The 24,180-nt window shown below is 40.5% G+C and overlaps 1 protein-coding gene across 2 annotated transcripts in view; it reads left to right on the plus strand.

Moving 5' to 3' along the window:
• The window catches only part of SYT5 (synaptotagmin 5), a 121,463-nt gene that overhangs the window by 82,700 nt on the left and 14,583 nt on the right, over window positions 1-24,180 (plus strand). For both annotated transcript variants that reach the window (XM_075605451.1, XM_075605450.1), the window contains exons 2-6: window positions 5,187-5,344; window positions 11,905-12,086; window positions 16,775-16,894; window positions 17,150-17,317; window positions 19,961-20,128. In XM_075605451.1, the coding sequence (XP_075461566.1) occupies window positions 5,194-5,344; window positions 11,905-12,086; window positions 16,775-16,894; window positions 17,150-17,317; window positions 19,961-20,128 (789 nt within the window). In that variant the 5' untranslated portion in view covers window positions 5,187-5,193. The remainder of the gene's footprint in view (window positions 1-5,186; window positions 5,345-11,904; window positions 12,087-16,774; window positions 16,895-17,149; window positions 17,318-19,960; window positions 20,129-24,180) is intronic.

The following is a 24,180-nucleotide window of genomic DNA, read 5'->3' on the forward strand; positions in this document are numbered from 1 at the left end:
GTAGTTAACCCAATCATGATGCAATACTCCATATCGTAGCTTGGTGAATCTGCCCCTAAGGTGCTAATTCAGTATTGCTTGAAGAGGCCAATACTGTATAGTCAGCAGCAGTTTCCAGCTCATTACACTGCAGGCCATCTATAATAATACGAGAGTCTGTCTGTCAGGGCCTTAGCTCGAAGACCATGAAATCTAGAAACCTATCCTTTGCAGGCATACTCAGGAGACCATAGGACTGTGCACCTCTGTGTTTTCTTTTTCGTTTTACTGAAACGCGATAATTCTATGGAGTTATTACCATTCCTATGACAAGCAAGTCAGCCAGTGAGTGTTGTACCGTACCTGGTAGACTATGTACAGTATCTGGCACGTTACAGCATAATGCGCATAGCCTGGTAGCTATAAAGTTTAGACAGAAAGCAGACGAAGAAAGAAAGAGAGGAAGTCAGTTGACACGTGAGGAGAAAGTAAGAATGCTGAAGAAGGAGAGAGAGGCGGACAGAATAGGAGACATCATAAGGTATTAAAGGAAAGTGATGGGAGAGCGAGATGGGGGAGAGAGATGACAGGGATGAGGGAGGGAGGGAGGGAGGGAGAGGGGGAAGAGAGGGGGAGGGAGAGAGGTAAGGGAGTGGGTGTTGTGGAGAGGGGATTGAGAGTGAAGGGGAGTAGGAGGAGGGGAGGAGAGAGGGGGAGAGGGAGGTGGAGAAGGAGACTAGGAGGGGAGGGAGAAAGGAGAGTAGGGGGAGAAGAGGGGGAGAGACAGAAGGGGAGTAGGTGGTGGAGGAGAGGGAGAAGGGGAGAGGGAGCAGGAGAGAGAGAAGATAGGGTGAAGGGGAGAGAGGAAGAAGCAGAGGGGGAGAAGGGGAGAGGGAGAGAGGGAGATGGAGAGAGAGAGGGAGAAGGAAGATGGGGATAGAAATAAGTAGAGAGGGAGAAGAGGAGAGGGATAGGGGGGGAGAGGGATAGGGGGGAGAGGGATAGGGGGGGAGACCTGTGCAAAGCTGAGCTTTATGACTTCACAGTACTGCAACCCGTACAACACCGGGATTACTTTAGCTAGTATTGAATAAGGCCCTTAGCATCAATTTAAAACCAAACTTACAGTGATGCGTAGATAGTGAACACCAATAACTTTTTGGAGCAAATGTAAATATTATACAAATTGGAATAGTACATGAGCTTCAAAACAATGTAACATTTTAGCTGTAATTATTAGTTCTGTGAAAAATGCAAAGAGAGTTAAGACTCATGTTTTCTGCTGACAATGATAGAGTGCAGAAACGAAAAAATAAGCAGGTTACAGCATTTGGTGATTTAGAAATTCTGAATATATAGACGTGCAGAAATAATAGTTTGTAAAACAGAGTGTGCATAAATTCAAGGCGTGTTTACCTGGGGAAAACAGCAATTTACTAGTTAACCCTTCCTCTGCAGTTGACATTGGGACCTGCAAAGCATTGCATCGTTACAGTACAAGTGTACTTGCACGACGTGGGTTAAAAAACATAGGCTCTTATTCAATATGCTATAAAGCTGCTTCCCTATACTAGAGAACATATTAGTCCAATTAATTTAAATGAAGATAAACACTTCAGGTTATGCACGTTTGTATTCCCCTATTAAACTATAATAATATTAATTATCCAAATGCATTCCATGTTTCAAGCACTATAAATGGGTTTTTTTAGGCGTCTTAAATTCCTGAATTAAATTCTTTGCAGGACAACTGTATGCATGTTTTTAGCATGGTCCTGCACATCTGTGTTTCCTATAACAAGTGCATGGTCCCCCTCTGAGACATATGTGCTTGGTAGCCATCTTTTGATTTCTAAGGGCCCTCTACATAAGAGCTACAGTACCAATCCCGCTGGGGAGTCTCGCGTACTCTGACACATCTGGGTAATGGATCAGAGGAAGGGTTGCCACGGAGATGACTTGTGATTACACAGCATGATTTGTATCTGTACCCAGAAGTCCTTGCCACGCAGATGGCTGCTTTGAGCTATCCTCTCTTAGCTACTATCTTCTTACACTTCTAAATGCATTCTCCCCGGTCTCCAAATGATACAGACTCCCGTTACATCCCCAAACACAGTGCGCCGATAATGGTTAATGGGAGAGTAAAGATTATTTCTCATTGATGTGATCTTCATTTCAGTCATTTTCAAGTTAAAGCGCTAAAGCAGCTTTTGAGCGACAGAAAACATTGTAACTTTGTAGCATTATCTGTCTCCGTATATTTCTCTGCATCCTGGTCTGCTTTTTAAAGCAGTGGATATTAAAGTGAAGATCTATAAGTGATGAAAGCAAGAAGACTAATTATAAGGTGGGAAGAAGTGACTGCTGACTTTCAGCAAATGTTTGTATGACAAAAATGCGCGTGTTTAATACAGTGACGTGATACTACGGCTATACATAGAATATGACTACATTGCTAGGACACCTCTAATCCCAGAGGGTATCATGAGTGTAATAACCAGAGATGGCCTGTTTTAGGGTCAGCATACAGTACTTTATAACTGCATTGGCTATTCCCATGTATAATGTGCACATGGCGCATTTACTTTACACTTTGGCGGAAGCGCTGTGCAAGACAAAGTATAACCAGATCAAGGCCACAAGGTTATAATTAAACTTTTACGATCTGCGTTTTTTTTTGGAACAATTATTCCTCCCCTGTTTGAGGATTTGTTTTCATTTTTTCTCTATAATAGCGTTCTTCAAATTCTTGAATGTTTCGCGGAGTTGGCTTTAAGTAAAATGACTACCAGCGAGCCAATCAATAGTGCTGATGCCATTGGACATTGGTATAGGGCAGGGGCAAGCAAATCCAGTCCTCAAGGGCCACCAACACACAGGTGGCTAAATCAGTGGCTCAGGCAGGGGTATCCTGGAAACCTGATCTGTTTGTGGCCCTTTAGGAATGGAGTTGCCCACCCCTGGTCTAGGGCTTTGAACAAATATACCTTCTACCAGACATGTAAACTAGCACCACCACAAGGGACTGGCTTGTCGGCTTCTTTGCTTGTTGTTGTTGGGCAGCTCCAAACTCACCATCAACAAATTTGAACTTATCTCTAAAGCAAGGGTTATTGCTGCTCTAATAATGACTTTCATGTGGGAAAGAGGAGCAATATGTTCATCTATACCAGTGGTGATCAACTCCAGTCCTCAAGGGCCACCAACTGGTCAGGTTTTAAGGATATCCCTGCTTCAGCAAAGGTGCCTCAATCAGTGGCTCAATTACAATCACCGAGCCACGGATTCAGACGCCTGTGCTTATATATATATGCAGTTTTCCGCTCTCTTTCCATCCTCTTTGCAGCAAATCCGCTGGGTTTACAGTAGATGGCGTTAATTTCTGCTCCTTTAAGAAGCAATCCAAGCAATATCCTATATGTGTTTTTTTTTAAATAAATCAGTTCTGTAGTATTAGATAATACTTACTACTTTTTTATTTTAAAACTCAACTTTATTGCCATTTTTAATGAGTTTTAATATACTGAGCATCCTTTGATTTCTATAGCAGGTTTAGCCCACCTCCCCAGAAGTGCAAGATCTTTGCAACACTTTCCTGTTTGTGATAATTTGTTGCCAATATTCCCAGCAGTTTGAGCTGCAAACTGTAACAATAGATAATGTTACCTTAGTAATATAAGAATACATTGTAGCTGCTAAGTTACACTGACTGAATGATTGATTTGAAACTGAAAGGCAGCCATTTAGTGAACCCTGGGAAACAGCATTTTTCTGATCAATCATGGGAGAACTAATCGATCGGCAGCTTAGGTAATTACTGTAGTTTTCAATAAAGGTAATCAAATGCTGCATATATATATATATATATATATATATATATATATATATAAAATTAAAAAATATATATATATATATATATATATTAAGCTACTTGGATTGCCTCTTTAAAGATCTGCACCAACGTTTAAATAACAACATTAACATGTTTTATACTTATACTGTACCTTTGGCGCATATTGACGCAAATGATAACATTTACGCCATGTGATTGAGAACATGGTATTAATTTGATAGATTTCCCGTTTGAATCTAAGTCTCTTGTAATTGTGTATTGTCTTGACATGGTGTAGTCTCTAATAAAAATTTGAAGTGGCCTTTTGGTTCAGAGTCTTACTTGAAACCTAGGGGGTTATTATTCATTAAAGTGTGTAAGTGCTGATCTGGCATTACAGCAAATCCTACTGATTTTAATGGGAGAAGCCTAGTGGTACTGCCCGATCAACATTAAAGCAATTTAATGAATAGCCTCCTTAGGTTTCAGCTCCACTTGGATGTAGATGTGTATGTTTTGTCTGCATGTGGCTCAGGTACCCGAATCAGTCTGCAAGCTCTTTAGAGCAGATGTTAATTGTGTCTGTTCTGCACTACAAAAACAATAATTATTATTATTATCGTTTATTTGTAATGCGCCAACATAGCACGGTACAAAGGAGGAACAGAATGATATAAATAACATAAACAGAATGACATACCAAATAAGAACAAACAGGTACAGAAGGTAATGAGGGCCCTGCTTGTTAGCGCTTACTATCTAGAGGGAATAAGGAGTAAAGTTGAAACATAAGGTACAGTTGCTGCTCATTGTGCGACTGAGTATGCCACAGGATGGAGTTTGGTCCAGCCACACAGCTGGTCCCGGTAAGGTTTGAGAGTATGGATGTTAGGGGGTATCAGATAACATAGCGTTTGGTCCAGCCACATTTGGGTTAGGGTGTGTGTATGTTAGGGGGATTTTTTATTTATACAAATGTTTTACCAGGAAGTAATACATTGAGAGTTACCTCTCATTTTCAAGTATGTCCTGATCATACCTATAACAATACAGTACATGGTTACATTAAATGAACAGGGTTATACAGTCATTTCATGAACAGATACAGTTGGAAAATTGGGTACAGGGGACAAAAGGGCTGGTGAGTTACAGATGCCAAATAGGCTTCCTTAAAAAGGTGAGTTTTCAGAGCCAGGATTTAGAATGTATTTATAGTGGCTATGGGAGGTCAGTGTAGGGGTTTACATAATGGAGCGGCAGATGTGGAGCGGTGAGTGAGGTAGATGAGTCTGGCAGCAGCATTTTGGATGGATGGGAGTGTTATTTCTGCAATATTCTGCACCTTTATATCTCTTACATTTATCATCCACAGCTCCAGGATGAACCCAGAGCGTAGGTCTGCCAAGTTGGCACCTGAGCAGACGACGATCACTCCAGAGCTCAACCAAAATGGCACAGACATGCCAACCAAGCATAATGTCTTCTCTGATATGAAGGATAAATTTATGAATGAATTGAGCAAGTTGCCAAGTAAGTAAAGATACCTTACTCTTGAACTAGACAGTTAAAAAAAATGTATCCGTGTGTGATACTAAGAAAGAAAATATCAGCACTCTAGTGGTCTTCAAAGAAAAAAAATATTTTATTGAACAAGGGTTGACGTTTCGGTCCACACAATAAGCTTTGTCGAGATAAAATGTACTAAAGAAAGATGCTCTATATACCCTCAATGGGCACCAACTACATGCAGAAAATTGGTACCCCTCGCATTACCTTTCAGTATTCCTGCTTGTGTAGTTTGTGATTAATGTTACCTTTTAGCTGTTAGTTCTCCTGAAACTATATAACCAAAACAATTTCATGTGACATTCCCTCCCTGTGAACAAATGGAGATTTATCGCTTCCTTTATGCTTTTCATTCACGATCTGCTTCATTTTTTTATATATGTCTGTAAATTTATTGCCATTTATATTAAACTTTATTGTATTGCTTGTATTTACATTATGCACTTTACGACACTAGGTCACTCTGCGGTTCTCTACGTCTCTGGACGGCTGTTACTGCGCACCTGTGGCAGTGTATGCACCAGTATCGGGAGTGCACCTGCAGTATCGTGGACATCAGTGTGTGATAAGAACAGAATGTAACTTCCATGTACTGCAGGAACCGATAAATCTCCATTTGTTCACGAGGAGGGAATGTCACATGAAATTGTTTTGGTTATATAGTTTCAGGAGAACTAACAGCTGAAGGGTAACATTAATCACAAACTACACAAGCAGGAATACTGAAAGGTAATGCGAGAGGTACCAATTTTCTAAAAACAAAGTAAAAGTGTTTTTTAAGCATCTTTAAAGGTTACTAATGAATTGCTAATAAGCTTTCACAAATATTTAGGTCAGGCCTTGCACTTCTTTGTTGAAATTCATTCACATTATAGAGATATATAGCATGCCAAAATACACTTGACAGATCATTCAGGATAAGCGTACCTTTGGTATTTTCAATGTAACACTTTAGTTCCTTGGTTATTCCTAATGTGATCTACACATTTATAGAACCAGACAAGCTTTATGGTTTTAATAATTTAACAATACATTCCCAGTTAATACAGTTGCTACTGAGAACTGATTTGAATTATCTCTGTTCATTAACAATTTATGTTGGTGAAGAACACATATGTTCAGCGCCTTTCCACCTTGCCTTTTCATCTATTTCTCCCTATAAATAATTTGTACATGGAAAGGAATACCAGGATATATTATGTGGAGGTGGGTGCCCATTAAGGGAATATTGCAAAATCAAGACTATGGTGACTATTTTCATATGGAGCACTATTGGGGTGCTTTACTTATTTAATTGCAACTGTGAGTCTGTTTCACAGTCACTGAGTGTTCATCTGAAGATGTATAAAAGGCTCTTGAAAATAAATAGGAGAATCTCCACCCCCGTTACTCCCCACATAGGAGCATACTGTATAGTGTCACTTTAGTCAAATACACTACAGTAAAAACAAAACCTAATACAACGTTACTAGCGCTCCACCTAAAGAAAACCTGTGTAGTGTGAATACCTAATATATTAAATTAACTCGAAATAAGTGTTTTTATGTGCGTGCTTCTTTCTAACACAACATCAAATGCAATACACCCAAATCAAGGACATACAATTGACCTCAAAAATAGGATGGGCAGCCTAACGGACATGTGTACAAGTCTTCCTGGGACTTGTTAACTGCAGATAACAAGAAGCAAACCAAGTCCTTTGCGCAAGAATAAATAAATCAACCACACTGGGTGATTGTTACCAGTCCTGAGAGAGGATACAACTTAAGGCAATCCTTCAAATCACGATACTATTAGTCCCAGTCAGTATGAATGTGCAGAAAAGTATCCGGATTCTCCCTCTGATATTGATGTTTCTATAGAAAATATAAAAAGGGATATACAATTGCACAGTACTCTTTTAACCCTTAGTACGCTGCATAGTACTACATTATACCTACAGCATATAGCTAGGTCACAGGCAGAAAGATGTTCTTTTAAGGCCTCGGCCAGGGTGGTGCTGAGCGGGCGCGCGCGCTCACGCTGGCCGCTCTGAAACACATTGAGGCAATGTGTGTGTGGCCAGTGTGAGCAAGCGCCTGCTCGGCGCTTATATTCTTGCAGAGCAAGCAAATTTGATTTTGCCGCTCGCAAGAGCGTCACGTGAGCGGTTTGCCCAATGAGGGCGAACCAGCTCAGTGACGTCGTGGCTGCGCCCCCAGACAAGCATGCACCTAGCGTAAGCGTAAGTCTTAGCAAAATTTTAAATTCAAGCGCTCAAGGCCAGTCACGTGAGTGGTTCGCCCAATGAGAGCGAACCAGCTCCGTGATGTCATAATAGACAGATAAAAAACGTACATGGCAAAGTACAGTTTAAAACGCCGTGCTCCAGAGGCTCAGGTTGTGGACGGCATTCAAATACTACTCAACTAGACCCTGCAAATTGTGAGTGCACATTTTCAGGTCTAATGTGAATAAATTGATGTCTTAATATTTTAAAATATATATATTCTAATATTATCGTAATTTGAAGGATTGCCTTAATTTGTATCATCTCTCGGAACTGGTAACAATCACCTAGTGCGGTTGATTTCTTTATTATTATGGACTTGGTTTGTTTTTTGTTACACTACAGTAAAAACGTAAACATTGTTTAATCAACCACTTGATCTATACACCTGTATTTCCTTTTTATGTCATTTCATCTCATTCTTTCATTTATTCATTTTTCCATTCTTCTTTTTTCTGTTTGCTTTCATTTTACATTCTCAGATCATGCCAGGAAAGGTAAGTAATCCACGTGTCAACCCTGTCTCTAAACTCAGAAGGAGCTTCCACATTCATTCTGCCTTCTTATGTTGTACTTTAGCTGAACAGAGACCTTTATTGAGGGATATTGTTTAGCCATAATCCTTTTGAATGGTTTCAAAGCAGTATAACTTGTGTCTCCTTTTTATCAGATGTAAGCAGAATTACCTGTGTATCTTAAATGGAAGGAAAGTTGTAATAGACCTACTACTACTTAGAAAGGCTTAGAAGGAGATTTAAAGAGTTCAACAAGTCACAGTAAGGTAGGGAATAAGCTCAGAGAACGTGAGACAAAAGGTAATGGGTGTTCTTGAAGAAGGGTAAGCAATTTCAAAGACTTATGTCCAAAGATTGCATAGGATTAAACAGCACATGACAAAAGTTATGGTGGGTAAAAAAGTGACACCTCCACCGGAAAGCTGTCTGTTAGTGGGATTACTGGCTATGCACTTCTTTAACCAAGGCTGTGCTGAAAAGCTGTAGAATACGTCAGGCATATCCTTATAGGGGTCCATGTTAAAATGGATTTGAAGCAAAAGGTGACACTGTGTGCTCATTTACATGTCATTACCCGGAATCCCTGGCTGCAGTGGAAGCAGTGTATGCTAAGAGATAACGGGGAAAGGCAGGGTTGCAAACCTGTCTGAGACGTGAATGTGCTCACGTGATATTTGTATTTGCCTTCGGATGAAAGAAACCTTACCGGTCTCAGATAGCTGGACAACAGGTTACTTTCAGTAGCAATGCAGATGAGCACATCTTAAGCTACCTAGGCTTGCTCAGCACAACAAGGGGTTAAGTTAGACAGAGAGAGGAGAACAGAACATCATGTAGTTGTGTGCCAGCTGGATTCTCTCATTCCCTCTTTTGATAAAAACAGGATATTTTCATAGCACCTGAGTAATTTGTAACATTAAACATAAAACGATGCTCACAATTCACTTGCTATGGAACATGAAATGTCACCCACCCACCAGGATCCGACAGCACATGTTTTGCAGAACGATACAAAAAAAATTAACTAAAGCAGTGTCTTTTTACAATGCTTGTTTCGTGGGTGCAGCTCCTCGTGTGCTGGTGGTATCAGGATTCTTGAAGTACTGAGTAATTAATGTTAGTTATTCACATTTAGGGCCTCATGCAGAGAGCAGCGCTATTTGCAATCTCGCCATTTTTAGGAGAAAATCACGCTAAAAACAGCTGAAAATGGCGAGTTAGGGAAAACGCGCCATTTTTTTTTCTATTTCAAAATTTCGCCGCGCGGCTGGCGAGAAACTACATCTCGCCAGTCTGTAAAATAGCCGAATTCAGAAAGGCGCGCTCACCATCTAGCGGCTGTTTTTGGCGCGATTTTTGTCAATTTTCTCCGCCAACTAAAGTTGGCAAGAAACAGGAGGTCGCCGGCTATAGGGGAAAAAAAATGCGCGTTTTTTTTTCTCCTCCTTTCAGCTGCGCGAATCTCCTCCTTTACAATTCTCCACATGCAGTAATGCTAAAAATAGCGGATTTCGCCCATTTCTGCATATGGAGAATAAAACTCTCCATTAAAGCTACTTTTTCTTAAACTCTCCAATTTATTCTAACGCTGCTTTCTGCATAGGCCCCTACGTCTCCGTGCCCTTCCAGCTTAGGGTGACACAACTATTGTTGTGAGCGGCAGAATTTATTAAAAATAGATATCAGTCGTGTTTACTTCTCTTGGGTGGTGAGAATCACGGAAATTCTGCTTCAACTATTTTTTTCATCTTTTACGTAGGGGCTATTTTTTTTTATCCAACATTGCTGTTTTTACCATCTTTACTCCAAATAAACAATGACATTATTTGTGGCCTACTCCATAGGTTTTAGCTCTCTGACAAGATAAAGGTATAGGGGCTGTGACAAACGGCTTACTCCGGGGCTCCGCCGTCTGTCCGGGACTGTTAGAACACGGTCTTTTAGGGTAGGTTAAATGATGAGACGTCACGTACTGTTCCTTTAAACAGGCTATGCCTGGTTTATTCAGTCCCAGGCACTGAGACTGCCACAGTTTAAACAGAAAACAAAGCCAAACAAAAAAGCTGCTCGTCTGAGCGATAACTTAAACTTAGATGTCCCTGACTCAGAGTTGGAAGTGGCTTGTCCACTTCCACCAACAAAATAAGTACCTTTGCAGTCTTTAGACAAACTAACAGAATGAATGAAGCGATTTGGGAAAGAGGCTTTCTCACCCCTCTGCAGTTCAGCAGCCTTCCAGGCTCTTGGGCGGGGCTCAGAGGAAACAGGAAACAGGTCTTATATACCTGAACTCTAATCAGCATGACAGGTGACAGAAAACAGGCAGCAGACAAACTGTGGAATGGAGTGCCTGTACCACGAGGCTGCCCTGTTCAGCTTAGACAGGACAGAAACTGTTCAGTATCCTGGGAGCCCTGTATATGGAGTTTATTACCAACCCCTGGTTTCTGTCACAGGGCCCATGTATATAGTGTTTCTAAAAGCAATGAAAAAGTGTCGCACACAAGAGAAACAAAACAATGTGTGTTGCAGCGGCGATGTGTTGTGTGACGCGTGTCAGCTTTATTTTTCACTAAAGAGAAAGGGGTGCTACGTGGTTGGAGACAGAGTTTGGGTGCTCTCAGCTGCACACACATGCAAATAACATGTATCGCAATATTGCAAGCAAGCTCCAGTTTTGTGTCAGATATGCCTCAAAATTAGCCAGTCATCTTTTTCTTGGCATAAATGACAAGTGCAAGTAGGTGCAAACTATTTTAAATAGCCTTTATATGTATGAACATGACACCATACAAAGCAGATGTGCGCCAAATGTATGAACATCAATGTTGATGTTAGAACATACATTGCTAATTTTTTTCAGGTACCGTAAGCAAATGAATTTTTGATGCAATGTCACGTCTTTATACATACAAGGCTCTATGTATCAACGCAAAGAAAAGTGTGTTTTGACGCACTGCACCATATTTTGGATATGTAAGAGCAGTTGTTAATTTTACGCCACTTAAGATATGGCAAATGTATTTGTGCAACTAAAAGGGGAAAAGAATAACGCACAGAGACGCAGAATGTGACACATTTCACAATAATATGTGCACCGTTAAATTCCTCCGCAACTCCTCCTACTGACACTCCCCAAGTCAGGGCGATTAAGGCAAAAATTGCAGCAAAGTGCTTTAAAACATACACGCAGGACAAAAATTCCCAGGCTTAGATCCCAAATTGCTTTTATACATATACCGCAAAGGGGTGTACAGTATGTATCAAGGCAAATCTGGTGCAATTCTGTGGCAATATATATATTTAAGAATGTATTTTTAAAATGTATTTAAAAAAACGTATAAAAGACAAAAATCCAATTGAGACTAATAGGATTTTATTTCTTTGATACATCTGGTGAAGTTGTCGTGCCACAGAATTGCTCCACTTTTGACATGATAAACTATACATAGGGGGTCATTCACTAAACAGAAGGATATGTATTAGAAGAGATAAGTCCCATTCACTGAGACTGGTCTTTCTTGCCCTGCTCATAACTGTTGTTTCGTGAATAACTTGGCTATTTGGAGATGTAGTAACAGGGTTTCCAGTCTCTTTAAAAATATAGTTGCTAAAATAAATATTTCTCATGACACGAACATAAAACAGTAGTTCCAAAGTGTTTTTTAAAATTTGATTTTTGGTCTCTATTGGATATCCTGAATTTAGTTTCTTCTTTCTACTTCTTGTTTTCCAACCAGTCCCTCCTTGGGCTTTAGCCACCATCCTTATTGTCGCTGGCCTGCTCCTGCTATGCTGCTGTTTCTGCATTTGCAAGAAGTGTTGCGGCAAAAAGAAGAAGGGGAAGAAAGGCAAAGATAAAGGCAAAGCCCAAATTAACATGAAGGAGGTGAAAGATCTGGGCAAAAGTTACATCGACAAGGTAACCATCCAAAACAAACAATGGGAAAAAATGCTTTTACTTACTTCATATACATGAGAGTATAATCGCTTTTTTTTACACTGGGGGTCCCTTTTTTAAGGGAACAGTGGTGCGATTATGGGGTTAAAAAAACAGCGCCAGATATATCAAAGGATAAGTTCCCATTGATTTTATTTTTCAGTTATTTAGCTATCAACTCGGTGAACCTAATTTGCAATGCTATGACATGGGAAATGATTCTAGATGTATTTCCTAGTTTAGCCTTAAAATACATGCTGTATATTTATTCTAAGTGATAGTTAGTAGGTTCCAAAAAGGCCGACCATAGAACGCCTCGTCTTATTGATGTCTTGCACGCACATACTGTACTTGTACCATGCGTGCATGGATGTCTTTTAAAACCTTTGTATGGTTAGAAGTATTGGCCTTCACGTGGCCATTTTTGTACTTTTGAGTATTTCCAAAATATTTTTGTGAAAAGGGTATTTTCTTATCAAAAGTAGAAGCATGTGTTTCGTTATCAAACGTTGTCTCCAGTTGGATGGCTTCTGCTCCATTATGCCCAAAGGAGCATGAGTTTTGTTTTCACCTGTTCATCTATCATTGTGCTGTCACATTACTGTCACCATTTGTTAGACAGCAGTAAATTGCCAATATGTGCTGAAAGCTGCAGCACCACTTACTCTGCGATTCTGAGATAAATTGGCAAGCTGGTAGTAATAATTTGAGCCAAAGGATTAATGCCAATCTGAACCCAGTTATCTACAGAATCTGGTTTCTTCCCATACAATTATCTCAGTTGGTGGCAACCCTACAGTAGTACTGTGCTGCGTGATTTTTTGATTATGGCGTCCATTCCTATTGCGGCAGCCAAAGGTAGATCGTGCTGAAAAGTTGGAATTCTATTATCTACTTCTAACTGCAATACTTATCCTCCAACACTAGGCGGGTTTGATATTCTAGTTGGAGGAAATCTGGCCTAAGTAGCCTAATCAAAGGAAAAACTTTTGCTCACACAATTTTCTCAGAATTAAAGTATTAGTACAGTGTCCCCCCTTGAAAAAGGTCCCGTTCTGAGACCGAAACGTCGGCTTGGGTGACTATTTTGTACTACATGCCTAATACAGAATTTTTGGGATTACTGGATCAGAGTGCTGTCTTTTCTTACCGGACGCAAGAAAGGTTATATATATATATATATAGACCAGATCTAAGTGTAAGTATACTGTAGTCTGAGAACCTCTGCATTAGTACTGTATATGCATAAATAGCACAAGCAAACCAAGCTAACCAAATTAACTTTTGGAGTCACAAAACCATAACTAGTTATGACTACAGATCCCGTGATAGAAAGGCCCATAATTCCTAAGCATGTTATTCCATGAGACACCTTGTGGCGTTGGAAGAAACCTGACTTGGGCTGTAATTTGTCTTCTTTTGCCGGAAGGTGTCTTATAGGACAAAGTGGCTCTTTTATGTAGCTTTTAGTGTTAGTTGTCTCCTTTTTTTATATGTGCAATTTATTTGGCAATGGAAGAGTTTATTATTAGTTTCACAGACCAAAAACATTTTTTTCTTAATTTTCCCTACAATCTCTGGGAAGTCATTAGCAATCATGATGAAATGTAGAAGTATAATGAGAAAGTAGGATAGCGATTATCGATTGTTAATGGAAATCCACATAAGTGGCTTGCTAATGCTTGATAATGGCTATCACGCATTAGTGAATATACACTCGTAATGGACTTTCCATTTAATAAACAAGAACTGTTTCAAGAAGATCAGCCGGGCGTTATTACGGCTTTCACTGCTCTTGAGGGTTTTCTAATGTTATTTGTTTTCAGTGACAAAAAGTTTAATAGCAACATCAACAATTTGTGGGTCAGCGGACACATGGTAACTATCGATAACAGGTATGCCAAAAACAAAAGGACCCTAATTCGTAGTTAGGTATTAAAAAAATAAACAAGGCGGCATTTTATCTTATATATTGATGAGAAATTGGCATTTATATTGTGTTAATGAAAATATTACAGCAGGGCCCCGCTCATACGACGGGTTCCGTTCCAGGCCGCCGCCGTAAAGCGGAAATCGCCGTAAAGCGAGGCCCTACTGTACTGTATTGTACCTTTGAAAACAGAGATGCAGAGCTGTAAGCCGACTGTTTCGCTGACAAATGGCATCTGACAAGGAGTTGCGCTCGCGCTAAAACGGTTGCTTAGTGACAGCCGGATACTTTGCTGCTGAGCGCGTCATGCCGAAAATCGCCAAAAAAACGGAACACGCGCAGAAACGAATGAATATGGGTATACATTGGGAAACGATGTATGAGCGGAACGCCGTAAAGCGGAATGCCGTAAAGCGGAACGCCGTAAAGCGGAACGCCGTAAAGCGGGGCCCTACTGTACTGTAGATGACTTGAAAAAAAAAACCTGTGACATCAACTAGTCATTTTCTAGTCATTCATATTATATGCCTCAGGAGTATGAATGTGATTTTGGCCTTTTATAAAGGTAGACTAGCACGTAGAAAGGTTTTTTTTTTTGTAATGGCATATTGTGAATCAGTAATGACACATAATAATATATAACTTTTTATAATAGCAAATGTAACATGGCAAGCCAAAAAGAAAAGCAGCAGGTATAAATAACCTGATTTGATGTATGTTGCCAAAATGAAAAAGCATTTGATTTGATGATAATGAAAACATCATCACCATATTTACTGGAGCCAAACCTCACTAAGCTTTTCTACCTGTGAGGAATTTGGAGCGGCTGCCATAGGGAAACAATGCAAAGCAATTTTCTTTCCTTATCTTTCTTTCTTCCTTCTCCACTGAAATGAAGCACCTTTTTTGGCGGCAAAATATGTGTGTCTTGCCAAGGCTCATACAGTTTTTGGCCACTTCATTTCACATGAGGTTTGGGCAATTGCCTCTGTTTAAAAATGAAATGAATGTATGTCTTCCTAAATCTTGTTTTTATCAGTTTTCTTTCATTTTTATAATTATGTATAACAATGCTGTTCATACATGCTCATTACACATTAGTCACTTGTACTGTCACTCTGATTCTCATTTTCTTCCCTTTGTCTTCACCTCTGCCTGTCACACCTTTGTTCCTTTCTTTTCACATCTGCTCTCATTTCCCCCCACGTCAAACCCTTTTTTATTAACATCATCTGTATGCCTTCCACAAGCCTACAACCCACAGACACATAGACACACACAGACACACACATACACATACATACACACAGACACATACACACACTGATACACTGATACACAGATACACAGATACACAGATACACACACACACACACACACACACACACACACACACACACACACACACACACACACACACACACACACACACACACATACATAGACTCACACAGACACATACATACACATACATACACACAGACACATACAGTACACACACTGATACACAGATACACACCCACACTAAGGGTCTATCGACTGTAGTTACTTAAAGTGGCATTTCCGCGTGCCTGTTTTTTGTTTTAATAAATACAGCGATTCTATACATTTATACATTTATGGCAATGAGATTATCTAAGCTGCCGATCGATCCGTTCTCCTGTGATCGATCGGCCGAAGGTCCTGCTTCTCAGGGCACGCAATATGGCTGCCAATTTCAACAGAGGCAATGCTGTAACTTCCTACCAACCCAAAGAAGTTGAGTGCATCAAATATCATTAAAAAGGGCATAAAGATTGGGGGGGGGGAGGGATGCAGTAAGTATTATCTAATAGTACACATTGATTGATGTTTATGTTTTTTTAACACACTGTATTTTGCATTTTTTAACATTACAATAAAAAGGACAAATAAAACTGCGGTTGGGGGTACAGAACAAAAATAAGGGGCGTGGTAACATCAGTGCACAAAACATAGTCAGTCAAGATGTTCATTGAGTGCCAGTAGGGTTTAACTGGAGTGCAAGTATGGCTAGTACAGTACTAACTTACTCCCGTGTATGCTGTGAAAGAGGGGGGTGGGTGGGGGGGGGGAGGGGTCAGTCCACGCACAGCAAGGCCTCTATTTCACATTGATTTGTTTTTAAAAAAAAGACACAGGATTTTGAATGAAATGCTGCTTTAAGTCTCCCAGCTGCAAAACTTGGGTAAAGCCAATGGAGAAAACAGCACCATATTTATTAAAGTTACTATGTAACTATGTAAGAATCCCACTAAAGCAGTTCTTTTTTAATAAATCTGACGCAATTGTGTTGCATTGATTTTGCCTCCTCAAGGTGCACCCTTTACTGTGCACCCGCTTTCTTGCCTGCACCGTACCTCTCCCTGTAACTACTGTACCAGCCTCTTCCCTTATCCACTTTTATAGAAAAGCAACAACAAATACTCTACAATTACGGCATGAAGAATAAAACATTAGGCACAATGCCTGTGTGTGTTGATCAGGCAAAAACATACGAATCATATTTATTGGGCTTCAAAAATATAGGTTTAATAAACATGACTTTATAGCTAAAATTTCCTTAGAGCTTCAATACAATTGGATTCTTGGTATGCTGTATCTTTACATTGGTATACTTATTGTCTGCTTCCATTTGACTATTTTTTTTTAATGAAATGTACTTATTATTTTGCCATTGATCTGTTGTTCATGGACAATGAATTAATTATTCCCCATACAGGTGCAACCCGATATAGAAGATCTAGACCCTGCTCTGCTGGGTGATGGGAAAGATGACAAGCCCCAGGAGAAGTTGGGGAAGCTGCAGTACTCTCTGGATTACGATTTCCAGACTGGACAGGTATAGCACTGAATCCAAGAGGAGATGTGTCTTTGCCTAGATGTCAGTACTCACAAATCAGGTGGACAAAGTAGGTCAGGTAGACAGTTTCCATTCTAATAATTGTATTTATTAAGATAGGGCCAATGGTTCATAGTGTTTCCCTGTCCTTTACACCTCAGTTTTACTATAGTGTATTGATTGCCTCCCCAGCAGTATAGGAAATTAATCTACATTTTGGGCAACTACAGACATCTGATTTTCTCCTCCATGCAGCTGGTAGTGGGAATGATACAGGCAGCAGATTTACCAGCGTTGGACATTGGTGGCACATCCGACCCATACGTCAAAGTATTCCTTCTTCCAGACAAAAAGAAGAAGTATGAAACAAAAGTGCATCGCAAGACTCTCAACCCAACCTTCAATGAGTCCTTCACTTTTAAGGTAGGAAGCAATATAACTTGTTATAGTTAGTATAGTTACTCTTAGTAACTGGATAATAAAGTCCATTGCAGGGAGTGGGATAATATTTGATGTAGCTTAGATATAACACACCATTGTTGTATTTTTGTGCAATCGATATTCCAGGGCCACATGAGGGGCTAGTTTTACTAAAGGTCAATATTGCTACATTAAAATTTGGCATTAAAGAAGCAATCCAAGTGGTACTTTAAAAAAAAATATATATATATATATATATATATTGTTTTATTATATGCAGCCTTTGATGACCTTTATAGCAAACCAATGATCTAAGCTGTCAGTCGATTCGTTCTTCCGTAATCGATCAGCAAAGAGCCTGCTTTCCAGGGTTCACTAAATGGCTACCTTTCCGTTTCAATCAATCCTTCAATCAGTGTAACGTACAGCTACAATGTATCCTTATATTACTAAGGTAACATTATCTATTGTTACAGTTTGCAGCTCAAACTGCTGTGAATATTGACAACAAATTATCACAAACAGGAAAGTGTTGCAAAGATCTTGCACTGCTGGGGAACGGTGTTAAAACCTGCTATAGAAATCAAAAGATGCTGATACTGCAGCATTGATTTATTTAAAAAAAAAAAACACATGTAGGATATTGCATTGATTGCTTCTTTAAGAGAAATGGAATCACAGCAATATTTTTCAGCATTGCTGCTGTATTCACATAGGGGGTTATGCATAAAGCAGTGATAAGTGTTTTTAAGTGAGATAAATGCCTTTATTTCTCAATATCGCGTGCAGCGCGATTCACAAAGCAGTGATAACACTGCAGTATCACGCTTAAAAGGCTTTTCATCATCAAAACACAGTCATTGCTAAAACAATTGCGCCATAAATTGCGCCAAAAAGCACTTATCTCACTCAAAAACACTTATCACTGCTTTGTGCATAACCCCCTAAGACTTATTTATTCATAAATGGTTTGAGATATTCATTCTCATTTGCATACGTGAAAATTGCGTTAACTATTGCATTAAATAACACTAGCCATACAAGTCCGCATAAACTCAAAGACATTTGCATTAATCAGCAGTAGCGATGCAATTGTGGAGGGTTAGGAGATATCACACGTTTCAAACATAAGGTTCTGTAATAAGATTTCTTACAAAACCCTGTGGCAGAAATGTATTTAACCGTTATGATGAGGTTTCCAATGCATTGCAAAGGAGTCTTCAGGTATCAATGGGGCTACAGTCCCATGCAATATAAACACTCTACAAGTAAAGCACACAAAGCATAACATCTATATGTGTACATTTTAGGCCTTTAGTAGCCCAAGAAATCAGCTGGCCAAGGGTTGACCATAATTATCTGACCACTTTGGCTTCTAAGGGATTAATATATTAATATGTTCTACATTGTTAATATTATGTATTTTGCCATGTTTTCTAGGTTGGGTAGCCTTACCTTGCCTTTCTATATAGTGGCCATTATATACAGTACATAGGCAAGATAGGCCCAACTGGGGTAGGTGTTAAAAATTGGCAATATTCTTTAACGGTAGTTTATCGAATAACGTGATTTGCAACAACATAAAAGCTCACATCGCTACGGTGAAAAGCACCTTATCTCTGCTTTAACACTGGCGATATGGCTTTAGTGAATAGGACGAGACATAAAATTGGTGTTAAATGCCGGCAACACCAATTTATTCATTTATTGCCCTTTCGTGAACCGAGTCAGAAGTGGGTATTTTAACCCTTCTGCTGTCAGAGGGGCCAGCAATGCATAGTTCCGCAGTGAAAGGGTTGCAGATACATTCATGCAAAGTTTAAGCTCATAGTATCATCATTAATTTGTATTACATGTTATCACGTCAGATCAATAACTAGAGAAACCGCACCGCAATGTCAATGAAAACTGTACTAAAGTTGTAATTGTATTTTTACCTATTTAAAGCAGCAACCCGGCAAATCGTTTAAAAAAACAAAAATCTATCTGTCTATCTATCTATCTATCTATCTATCTATCTATCTATCTATCTATCTATCTATCTATCTATCTATCTATATATGTATATATATATATATATATATATATATATATATATATATATATATATATATATAGATATATATATATATATACATGGTTATTATTACATAATTGGAACCACTTTGGTGACCCTCTGGTTCCCGAAATACATAAAGTTTTAGGTGCCAGTGTTTCCTATCCCGCCTGGCAATTCAAAATGGCTGCCAATGTGCAGACCAATAGAGAGTCACAACTGATGACAGTGTGCCATCTTTGAAAATCCGGGCAGTGCACTGGCACACAACATTTTAATTGTCTCTGGAACCCGTGGAGCTGAAAACAGTGCGGTTCTGCTCTGGGGGGGGGGGGGGGGGGGGGTCTTAGGTTTAAATAATTATGTTAAATAATCAATACCCTATTCGAGCGAGTTTGCTGATTTACGGCTGCAAAACTCAGGCAGCAAACAGCTCTGAATGTATATGAAAAATCTCCCATACAATATAATAGTTTATTCACCTTGATACATCTGGAGTGGGGTTTTTTTTTTTTTTTTTTTGCACCATTATTGCACCTTTTGGCAGCCAGGGCACTTTGATAAACAAAAACCTTCGGTTTCTTTGTCAGATTCCTTACGCGGAGCTTGGAGGGAAAACCCTGGTGATGTCGGTATATGACTTTGACCGCTTTTCTAAGCACGACGCTATTGGAGAGGCGCGTGTGCACATGAACACTGTGGACCTGGCACATGTCATCGAGGAATGGCAAGACCTCCAATCAGCGGAGAAGGAAGAGGTAAGTCTCATCAGGCTCTTCTACCTAGCAACAGAAGGCCTGGGTTGCAAAAGAGAGAAAAAGAAATGGAGGCGCAAACCAAGGGGTAGTGGTAAAACTGAACACTTTATAGTAGGTCGTGTCACTAAGACCACGATCCAAACCAACAAATAATCAATTAAAAAACAAACAATGTCAATATTAGGATAAATAGATGTGCAAATGATGCTTGTTGAGTCTCAGAGTCTCAGAGGGATTAACCACGGGAAGAACCCGTTTTGAGATCAGAGTCCTTGAAAAACATGCATAAAGAGGGCAATGCCGGTTTAGAGGGGTCCCCCAGGGTTGAGCCAGTGCTCGGTATGCTCACCCTGATTCCACTGATGGTCCGTGGGGGTCCGGTGGTTCTCTCCAAAGCAAAGCCTCTCCGATCACGCTGCTACAGGTAAATGGCACCGCACAGCCCGCCGGGTGTCCGGGTCTGACGTCACTTCCGGATATGACGCACAGGCCCTTCCCGGTTGTCTCTGGGCTGTGTCTGGCCTCCTCCGATCCTCCTCTGCACTGGTGTAATCCGATGAGCAGGCAAACAAACACAAGGCAGGTGCCGCTACCAGGGACTCAATGAGCTATGTTGCTCACTTCACTCCACTGCACAGAATGAAAGCATAAACCCTATGCTCCTCCTCCTACGCGTTTCACCATTAGATTCCCTACTATAAAGTGTTCAGTTTTACCACTACCCCTTGGCTTGCGCTTCCATTTCTTTTTCTCTCTTTTGCATCTCTCATCAGGGACTGGGGTTCCCTTTATTAGGAAGCTGCGCTACCCATAGGGTTTTTGGTTATCCTCACACTTTTATCTTGCAAGACCCTATATGCTCCGGATTGGTTCATGTCACACATTTTATTGCATCGTTTTTATTAATATTTATAGTCCCCTATTTATAGTGGCACCCTATTTGGCGCACTCTATTTCTTTTTTTGCTTTAGAATGCCTGGGTTAGCAGGATACTCGGAGGAGTGAAGCGCGTCATCGAGTTTGGTAGATTTGAATAGTAAACGAGTGGGAAAAAAAACTACAATTTTTTTGTAATAAACAAATCAAACTTGTAAGGTGTCACTATTAGCAAGATGGGAGTTTGTTAGTGGTGGGTTTATATTTCTATGTTCGCTGTCTTTTTTTAGTCTATGTAGAAACAAAACGAACGCATATTAAGGTGCTTGAATATTTAAAAGACATTTCTACTATAAACATTATTAAGGCTGTATTGCAGTGATTTTCCGCCCAGTTGGGAGGTGAGGGGTTAAGGATCTGAGGGTATATGAGCATGACCGGAAGTACATAGCGTGTTATTTAGTATTCTGCCACTAGATGGCAAGAGGTAGCATTTCCTGTGTTGAGTGGGATGATATCAGAGTCTCTGGGCTAAAAGCTGTGGATGTGTGTCCAACAGTAAACAGTTGCTGAACCAGATCTGTATGGATCATCATGGTCTGAATGTCCCAGAGAGCTAGTCGAGGACATTACAACATACAGTCACACTGCAAGAATATAAATCTAATGAAAGAGTCAGCTAGTAGAATTCAAGTAGCATTAAACTTACTTAGTAATTAAAATACACTATTTTTAGCTAAAGAGACCACCCTGAGACCAGGAATGATCTCTTTATCACATACAAGGTTTATTTATTAAGGTTTTTACACAAAAAAAAAAAATGTAATCTGTGATTCTTTCAAATGAAGTATTATAGCAACCGGATGACTTCCTCTTTGGGCCTGCCTGCCGCGTGTCAGGCTGTAAAGAAACGGGTTGACCTCTGAGCAGGGGTGGGAAACTCCCATCCTCAAGGGCCATCAACAGGTCAGGTTTTCAGGATATCCATTCTTCAGCACAGGTGGCTCAGCTCTTCGACTGTCCCTGCTTCAGCACAGGTGGCTCAATCATCTGACTGAGCCACCTGTGCTGAAGCAGCGATATCCTGAAAACCTGACCTGTTGATGGCCCTTGAGGATGGGAGTGGCCCACCCCTGCATTAGCTGCAGTGAAGCTGCTCTCAGCCATCTTTTTCTTTCTCTGGTCACCAGCAGTGTTGGGTGGAGATAAGGAGATGACATCTATAAACACTTGAGACACCATGCCACCTCCGTCTTGCCACGGTGATATAAATAAGTCTCAGTGCATGCCGCTGCACGCTTTTTTTGTTTTCATTTAAAAGAGCCCCAGTCTGTAATTATGCCTTTTTTTTTACCTTTAAATTAATTAGCTCCCTGCGGATTGTGGCATCTGTATTATTTGCCCGCTGTGACATTACGTTTCTCCTATCCAATTGCTGTGTTATGAGTAAATTCCTTTTTAATCACCAATTACTCAGTGGAAGCTGATTTTCAGAGGTCTCTGGCTTGTATTCCTGGGGAGCCTAATTGTAGAACTGTTAAAGGGGCGGTTCTCCCAATCCACTTGTATGCATATATGTATATCTTCTTTTCTATAGCGCCATCCATGTCTGTAGCTCTTCACCGCACAATAACATGAGATGTAATACATGCTGGCAGCGGCGGATTTCCAAATCCGCTGCCCTTAGGCACTTGCCCGTGTCTGCCACCCGTGTCTGCCGCCCTGCTTCCCTTTCAGAATCCAGCGTCAAATTACGCCGCAGACATCAACAATGTGACGTCGTACAGCATCGCGTTATCACGGCATGACGTCATTTGACGGTGCGGCGTCATGGTTGCCATGACATCTTCTGACATCCGCGGCGTTCTTTGACGCTCAATTTTGAAGGATAGTCCCCTCCCATTAGGTCCGATAGGGCGAGAGCGCGGCAAATGTAGATGGGGGCGGACATTTTTACCGCCCCAAATTAAGGCTTGGCCTAATAGGAAATCTGACCTTAGGCTCGGGCCTAATAGGAAATCTGACACTGCATGCTGGGAATAAGCACTTTAAAGCGGCAATTCAAGCATACAATTTTTTTTTAACATAGAATTGATGCAGGGGTATTCAGGAGCTGAACCCCATTAATTTCAGCTCCGGGGACCTCATGCTTCCAGAGATACTTACCTCCGTAGGGGGTGTCGGCAGCCGCTCCGCTCAGCTAGCAGGGATCACATCATGGCGGAGTTTCAGAGCTCCCGCACCCTGCGGGCCAATAGGAAGCCGTGACATCATCAAGTACGGCTTCCTATTGGCCCACGTGATGCAGGAGCTTTAAACTTTGCAGAGATACCGGCGCCCCCTTTGGAAGTCTGTATCTCAGGAAGTAGGAGGTCCCCGGAGCTGAAATTAACGGGGTTCTGCTCTGGAGACCTTCTGCATCAATTCTATGTGAAACAAAATAGTAAATAAAAAATGTGCATGAATTGCTCCTTCAAACAGAAAAGTAAACCTTAGGAAAAGGAGCGAAGAGCTTACAATCTAATTGTTATATTGGGAGACCTTACAAAAAATTGATAGTTTTATGTAAGTGCGTAGGCAAGGGACAAGTACTCTGGAGCTTCTAAAATACATTGTTAAAGAGGTGAGTTTTGAGACAGACCTTGAAGGTGGAGAGAGAAGGTCATTGGCAGGTACTGCAGGGAAGGTCACTCCAGAGTGGGGCAGTAAGTGACAAAGATTTCAGATGGGAGAGGGTTTTAGATACATTAAGGGGTAGACAGAAGACCTCCTTGGGCACAACGCAAGTGGCAAGCAGGAATATGAAGAGAAATTGGGGCTGAGATGTAAGGAGGGGCAATGGAGTATATAGTCTTGAAAGAGAGGACATTTTTTTGTAAGTAATATGGGACTTAGTGTTAAGCCAGACGAGGGATTTCAGCATGAGAAAAGCAGAGACAGGTTTAGGAAAGAGTGTGATTTTAGCAGCAGTATTTAGGATAGATTGTAGGGAAGAAAGATATTAGAATAGTCAAGACGGGGAGAATGAGGGCAGCATGCATTAGAATTTTAGCAGTACAGTGGCAGAGGAAAGTACATGTTTTAGCAATTTACAGAGGAAATATCAACAGATTTAAGTGACAACATGAATGCTAGAGAAGAATATGAGGAAGGGGTCAAAAGTGCCACGTAGGCAA

This window comes from Ascaphus truei, chromosome 6, assembly GCF_040206685.1.
Source record: "Ascaphus truei isolate aAscTru1 chromosome 6, aAscTru1.hap1, whole genome shotgun sequence".
NCBI classification, from domain to species: Eukaryota; Metazoa; Chordata; class Amphibia; order Anura; family Ascaphidae; genus Ascaphus; species Ascaphus truei.